Consider the following 7,574-nt stretch of genomic DNA (forward strand, 5'->3'; position numbering starts at 1 on the left):
TGCTTTGTTAAATTTTCAAGTTCGGCCAACTGAAGTTGGCATCTGCTCGCATTCATATTCGCATTTGCATCTCATTAACAACAAAAGCCGCTAATCGGGTAACAGCTCAAAACGTTTCTTGGCGCCACCAAAGTTGATACTCTTTTTAAGAAAAGATAGTTTGTTTCAGCAAAACAGTTTGTTTATCCCCAGGATATGCAAAATATTGCCAGAATTTTAATCAATATTATACGAAGATTATTGTGCATAGTTGGACACCTTTATAATACTACCAGTTTTGGTTTATCTTCAAGAATTTGATAAACTACGCAAGCCCAAAATGATATCTTATTAAACAAAAGTGTATATAATATTCGCTTAAATATTTTTCCCACTTCCAATTTGGGCTTACAAATTATATACTTATTATGAATTTAAGTCAAGATTAGATAAGAAAAGAGGCATTGTGGAAGCTGTAAGTCGCGATTGTTGATCTTTGATTTCTAGGGCGCAGATAAGGGAATGCGTTATCGATCCCCATTCAGGTGTTAGAGGTTATAGAGCAAACAAGTAGTAAAGCCGTAATAAAAACAAACAACAGACGACAGCACACCGAGCTATTGAGCGAGAAACGCTCGTTAAACTCGGTCAAATTCATATTTTCAGATGAGCGCATTAAATTAATAATTCGGAACTGCGAAGAGATACCTGTTTGGCGATGTTGTAGGTGTAGGTCAGTGATCGGTAGAAGTATAAAACGATCTGCCGTCGAATTCAGAGATCAGTTATCAAAAGCACCTTCAGCAAAATCAACACTAAAATGTTCAAGAGCGTAAGTCTGATGCGATAATAGTCCTTAAAGAACAGCTAACCAATAATTTTTTTCACAATCAAGGCGCTTATCATTTCCCTGTTCCTGGTGGCAGTCGTCCGAGCTGCAGATGAGTCCCAATCCCAAACCACCAAGTACCTGAATGAGATCAAGCCAGATGGCACCTACAGCTGGGAATTCGGAACCTCCAACGGAATCGACGCTCAGGAGAGTGGTCTGGGTGGAGTTCAAGCTGCTGGATCAGTGAAATATACGGCTCCCGATGGTTCACCTATCCAGCTGGAGTATACGGCCGATGAGAACGGATATCGTCCCATTGGTGCCCATCTCCCCACGCCACCTCCTATTCCAGACTACATCCTCAAGGCTCTGGCCTACATCGAGTCCCATCCCTTCAAAAGAATCCAGCTGAAGAACTAGTCTATAAATATAAGATTTAGATTAAATAGGTATAACAAAATTATGTACATAATAAAATACATTTAAGAATTACAATTTTATGTTTACTTCAATTTACTGTTTACTGTATTCGGCAAGTCAAACATTTAGCAAAATATAAGAAAATGTTTTGAAAAACATCAACATTCAGCAGAACTCACTGAAATGTTCCCTTCCACGACAATCCTTAAAACGAGAAAATGTTAAATCATGAACAAAATTTGAAACTATATTCATAATCCACCAAGAACGAAACTAAACTAGCTTTGTGTTTTCTTCTTTATTGGTTGTAAATCATTGTTAAATTGCAACAATTTGTGATATAATTTAGCGTTCCGATAAAAGTTCGTTTGTCGGCTTTAGTTTGCAACTAAAGTTCAATTGATAGATTGAAGAAATCATAGATTCAACTCCCAGACTTTGCTTCCATTGAGCTTGAATTAAAATTTCGTTTGTTGCGCGCTTTTGAAGTGCCAAAAAATTATCGAAAAAATTTCACATAAAATTGTTCAACTCGTTTGTAAGTATCTTGTATCTCTTAAATCACATTGAAAACATGCTCCTCTCCTAGGTGTGTTAATATTATAATCGTAATTATTGTTAATTTTTTTTGTTTCTGAAAAGTACAACGTGCACATATCTTAGTAGTTGAATTAGTTCATAATATGTTGTTTGCTGGCTTCTCTAATTTTTCGCATTTTGTTTTTTACAATAAGTTAACGTTTATCTTTATATTTCCCCTGCAGTGGGTTTTATCTTCTTGCATAGGCAACTGTTGTTAATAATATTAAGGTTTTCTAATGATTTATTTCTGTCTTCTGTCCGTTCGTCAAAGGTCAAGTTTTTTTTTTTTGAAAATGTAGATTCAGAACGAGTTTGCTTCGTTAGTCATCGCTTAAATAGTTTTTGTTTTATTGTTTAGGCCGCTTAGCATAGTTAATTAGATCTCCTTTGCGCTTGGTAAAGCCGATTCCAATTGGTTTGTTTGTTACAATAATCAATTAAGATGCATTTTGAGTAAATAATAAAAAAGAGTAGAAAAATCTAATAGATATCTTTACTTTTGGATTTTCTTGTTAAGTTTTAGTTTCTTTTTAGTGTTTGCAAAAAGTGCTATTCGCTCAAAAATTATTACATGTATTTTTCGTTTTCTTCTGTTTTGTATTAAAGATCTCGAATAATTTAAGTTATCGCTTAGCATTGATCGAGTAGCGTTTTTGTTTTCTTCACCTCTTCTTCACTCGCTCTGGAGTAAACACATAAATTTAGTTCTGATACAATTACTAAAGACATAAATGAACGTATTGACTTAAACATAAACGCAAATGGGGCTTTGTGGGGGATGCGGGGTAACATAAGTATCGCTTAATAAACATAATCTAGAAGACTGCCTGTCTATTTGTAAATTTCCAAAATGTCAAAATGTGTATGGTTCTCGGTATGGGGTTAGAGTTAGTGTTGAATTAGACTCGGGGTTAAGTGTGGTGTGCATGTGTGGATTCAGCTTCCTGCATTCTGATGTCTTTATGCCGTGGTGGGCGATGCGGCTGGGGTGGCGGCATTGGTCAACTTGGGCGGATGCGTGGCGTTCACCACCCGGTTCGTGTTGTCCCGCGTCTTCGAGTGCTGCAACTGCATCAGATAGTGCTGCTGCGTCGGCTTGTGCAGCGCCAGCTGCGACAGTGCATCGTCAATGGTAAACCACTGGCGCTTGCGGCCGATGCTCCGCGAATCCTCCCACTCATCCAATTCCTGGGTCACGTTCATGACGAACACCTCGGTGCGATGCATGTGGTCGTTGTTCTAGAATAAAAGACCATAATTGAATCGGGTTGAACGGAAAAGGACCTTATAAAGTTGAGTAGTGAAGAGAAAAAGGTAAATCAATTACGGTCTCTCTTTATACCAACCTCGAAAACACCCAGACAGCGACCCAAATCACCAACGACGCCGGCTTCCTCAAGCACTTCGCGTACGGCGGTCACCGAAGGCTCTTCCTCGGGTTCTACACCACCTCCTGGAACGATCCACAGCTCCGGGCGACGAGAGGAGGTTACCAAGAGTACCTGGGTACAAGTAACAATGTCAGCAATAAAGTTATGTATCGTTTAGGAAAATTTTTTGATTTCGTAAAATTGCGAAATTAATGAAACCATTTAGGCGGCAAAAAATTACAAATCTCCACTTACCTCCGCCTCGCTTTCAGATTTCACGCAAATACAGGCAGCCCGTCGCCTAAATCCATCCTTGTCGTAGATACGAGTAGAGTTGGGCTTCTCCTTGACCATCTGGAAAACAGAATAACGAAATTAAAATAGTCGCACTAGTGGGCCTAAAGTAAACCTTCCTGATAACTCTCATTATTTTGCCCCCTTATGTACACGTTTAAAAATAACAATCGCTGATAAATGCTAAAGCTCTTCATATATCATTTTATAGCTTGACGCCTTTAATTTGAATGTGCGGCACATGAAAATCGTGATTCCGTTCTTATCAGATCCGCGATTGTCGGACCATCGGCAAACTGCACCGCCTGTCCGTCCGGCTTATCACATATCAGCCGGTCTTTCTACGGCGGATAGCGTGCCGTACTCGTTTACCGATTGTGTCCCCCATGAATGGTATATGGTCTACTTTATGGTGTTATTTTTACAGCCGAATGGAGGATAAACTGAACATGACTATTAGCTGGCGTATCATTTAAAGATCATTGACCAAAATAATAACAATCCATTTAAAAACTGATCAAACCGTTTGTATATCTAATTAACTGTTGAAAAATAACATTCAAAAAGTCGAAAGTTAATTTGTTTTTCAAACAAAGTACGTAATATGATGTTTACACTGTCAGACCTTGGAAACACCCTATAGATCTACATTTCTAGTTTATTGATTCGTTTAGGATATATACTTTTCTCATATCCAACAATTTTTCAAGATGTAATCTTTGATGATATGTTTAACTATCTTATTTATACAAATCATTTTCCAGTATCAATGTTATTACTTTCTATTTATAGAGCATGATAATAAAAATGATAGTCCTAGACACCGTTACATTACCAAAATGTTATTTGTGAAGATAACAACGATAGTTTAAAGTACACATTTATTGCCGATCGTCTGGTACATAGGGTGTAAACAGAGGTGCCGTTGATATCTCAAACGTAATTTGTATGTAATCTCGGATGGAATTTGTTTGAAATAACCATTTAAAGGGTTACTTCCACATCTTAAAGATATAGAGTAGGAATATATCTAGCCCTAGCCAATAGTTTTTAATCTGTAAGGGAGATATACATATATATCCTATAAATAGCCTTTTTCTAGATCTATTACTACCGATTTGGAAGTCTTAGGGTATTATCTAGGTCTATTTCACCCCGTTTTTATCCGTGAGCTTACGTTTGCAGTGGTATTCGCTGATAGCAGATGCGCGTTGTTGTCTTCTTAGGCACTTGTTCTCCGCCTCCTCCTCGTACTCCTCCTTTATCACCACTTCTTATCGCTCTCTGCCCCTTCTCGTCTTCCGCTGCAACAAGTGTTGCGTGTGTGTGTGCTTTTGATGTGTATGTGTGTGTGTTCGTGGGGAGCCGGTCGCTTTTGCTTCTTGCGATTTTCTGCTTTTCTGGCGATCTCGTGCCGCTTTTTCGCAGGTGATTCTTGGCCACTCTCCACCTTCCGCCCCCTCCTCTTCCGCAACCAACGGAACACAAAGGGAAATGGCGAAAACAAAATCTAAAGACGACAATTTCTGCGCTCGCACGTCACACGAGACGTTGTGTTGTATTGGTGCTTAGTGTTCGTGTGCCGTGCCGTGTGTTTTTGTTGTTTTGAAGTAGTAACGAAAAAATAACTTTGTGATTGTGTGGGTGGGGAAAAGCGAGAAACTTGTTGAAATTATACAAAAAATAAAAACGAGAAGAACCGAAATGAAGAAGGAAATAAAGCGCAGACAGGGCAGAATTATTTAACTATTTTGCAAATATTGCATGTTGTTGTTGTATTGGTTTTACACGGGAGAGCGTGTGACGCGTTTAAACGTGTGTGTGTATGAGAGCAGCTTTTTCCTCGTCTCTCTCTCTATCTTTGTCCTCAAACTTGAGATCCGATTTTAGATCTCAGCTCAAGTTTTCGCTATTTCACAGCTCCTCTTTCGCCTTTTTTCGCCGTTATCCCAGCGACACACATGCACACATGTTTTTGCTTCCCATTGCCTCCACAATATGCGCGTGTTTTCCGGCTGCTCTGCTTAAAATGGGCGAAGCGAGTTGGCACACGTCTGCTGGAAAAGCGGAAAACGCGTGCTTTTCACCGTTACGTCGCGAACGAAGCCGCGCGGCCTTTTTGGTGGGTGGGTGGTTGACCGATTTTATATTATTTGTTTAACTAAGTATTAGTATAAGCTAGTGATGAAACATCGAGCATCGATGTTATTGACGATATTTCACGGTAGAGCTGCAAAAAAAACGATGGAACCATCCATAGTATCGATGGTTGGCCGCCGGTGACCGACTTCGATATTTTTCAGACTATCACGACAGTTTTACAAAAAATTCGAACTAATAAGAAGGTACGCACATTTTGCATACGGAAAATGTAATATATACTACATTTTTTTGGTTTTCGACAGAAATATTCATATTCTGGTGGTTCCGGTGTTGTTGTGGTTCCTTAAAAATGGCTGGCGGTGCAAAAAGCAAGTGAATGGCAAAGATATAAAGAGCTTAAATTCACATATATTCTTCATGAAACTATTGGTGGAGACAAGGTTAGGAGCAGAATGTGAAGCAGGGTGTGGAGCAGGATGTGGAAATCGTGTGCAACGTGCAAGGAGCAAAGTCGTTAAAAAAGGTCAACCGGCTTAGAAGTTCGGTATGGGATCTTTTTCAGAGGACCAAAGATGGAAAGACAGCCAAATTGGTTTTTAACCAAAGAAATGTTATTTGATTTCTCATAAATCTGTATTAAAAAGATCTCACTTGAATTTAAACTTATTGCGTTTTTAATTGTCAATAATTGAAAATAATAATTAATTTTAAAAAATACCCCTATTATATTGGTTTTACATGAATACCCCTAATGCTTATATATGAGCGATACTATCGCGATAGAATCGAGGTTTAGTCCGCAAACTATCAAGACTATCGATGGGGCTACCATCGATGTTTTTGCAGCTCTATTTCACGGTATGCCGTCAAAATCGACTTGATGTTATCGATTTTCATATCGATGTGTTGAAATCGAGTTATACCACACTAAGCCGATACACCCTCCCGACATAGCAGAGACACCCTCAGCAACAATTTTTATAATATCGCAGGTTTTAAATTATTTTGAAAAGATAAATTGAGGTAATAACATGGTTCAACTCGTCTTAATTAGTTATTTTGGCTGCTACATAGTAGTATTTTCGAACCCTGGGTTAAAGTTTTATTTAATGTAATACTAAAAATAATAAGTTCATAAGATCAAACAAATAAATTAAGGATTCTGAGAAAAACGACCTCAAAGCTAAAAAAGTGTTGAAATTTGCTTTTTTTTCTTGAACTGCAATTACAGACGAACGGATTCTTCGTTTGTTAGTTTGTCAAAGCATTTGGAAAGTGGCACTCCTAATCATTCGGTCCACATACTCAAAATAATTTAAAGTAGTACTCAGATCGGCTAAGAGTTTAACCAGTCGAAAAATCTTATTCTTTGTAGTGTGGCCGAAGTTTTCAAAGTTCATCCGCAATGCCTGTAGCATGGTATTACTAACAAATCAATTGGAGCAATTTAAAATAAACTGAGGTACTAACGCAAAAAACATCGTATTTAGTTATTTTTGCTGCTATGTAGTAGTATTTTCGAATAATAAGTTCAAAAATCCAAACGGATAAAATAATATTTACCTTTAACTAAGTTCTGTAAATCGATGCCCACGTAGTCAATTATGCTTCCTTTCTTGTTTTAGTTTAATTATAATTACCATATCTAGCACGTGTTACAAAATTTTTTTTTTTGTTTACTTCGATGGTTGCTAGACATTTTGCTTTGAATCCCCATTTTGTAATGTGTTCGCCAAAAAATTACCCTACGCAAGCATTCTGAAAAAAGGATTTTAAAGCTTACAAACTGCTGATATTTGTTTTTTTTCTTGAACCGCAATTACAGACGAACGTATTCTAGATTTTTTAGTTCGTCAAAGCATTTAAAAAGAGTCACTTCTTATCTTTCGAGCCCCATACTCAAAATATTTTAAATTTATTTTTTTGTGTACTCTTTTTCCAAATTGCAGTTTTGTTAAAACAAATTTTTGTTATAGGAAGTCAAATAAAATTAT

General features: G+C 37.6%; 2 protein-coding genes and 1 long non-coding RNA gene across 3 annotated transcripts; 2 read left to right on the forward strand and 1 right to left on the reverse strand.

Annotated features, from left to right (window-relative positions):
* Positions 1 to 360: 360 nt before the first annotated feature.
* On the forward strand, positions 361 to 2,292 carry Cpr67Fb (Cuticular protein 67Fb). The gene is made up of 2 exons (XM_036815027.3): positions 361 to 811; positions 875 to 2,292. Exons 1-2 carry the CDS (start codon positions 800 to 802, stop codon positions 1,229 to 1,231), a joined length of 369 nt encoding a protein of 122 aa, XP_036670922.2. The 5' UTR covers positions 361 to 799; the 3' UTR covers positions 1,232 to 2,292.
* Positions 1,515 to 5,634, reverse strand: Aps (diphosphoinositol polyphosphate phosphohydrolase 1 Aps). Its single transcript, XM_036815025.3, has 4 exons — positions 4,655 to 5,634; positions 3,439 to 3,537; positions 3,160 to 3,315; positions 1,515 to 3,052 (listed from the first exon to the last, which is right to left on the reverse strand). Exons 2-4 carry the CDS (start codon positions 3,535 to 3,537, stop codon positions 2,774 to 2,776), a joined length of 534 nt encoding a protein of 177 aa, XP_036670920.3. The 5' UTR covers positions 4,655 to 5,634; the 3' UTR covers positions 1,515 to 2,773.
* A 55-nt stretch (positions 5,635 to 5,689) lies between these two features.
* LOC118877259 (uncharacterized) lies at positions 5,690 to 6,242 on the forward strand. The gene is made up of 2 exons (XR_005014178.3): positions 5,690 to 5,822; positions 5,883 to 6,242. It is a non-coding gene; the product is annotated as an uncharacterized lncRNA (long non-coding RNA).
* The last annotated feature ends 1,332 nt before the right edge of the window (positions 6,243 to 7,574 follow it).

Source organism: Drosophila suzukii, chromosome 3 (genome assembly GCF_043229965.1).
Source record: "Drosophila suzukii chromosome 3, CBGP_Dsuzu_IsoJpt1.0, whole genome shotgun sequence".
Classification (NCBI taxonomy): domain Eukaryota; kingdom Metazoa; phylum Arthropoda; class Insecta; order Diptera; family Drosophilidae; genus Drosophila; species Drosophila suzukii.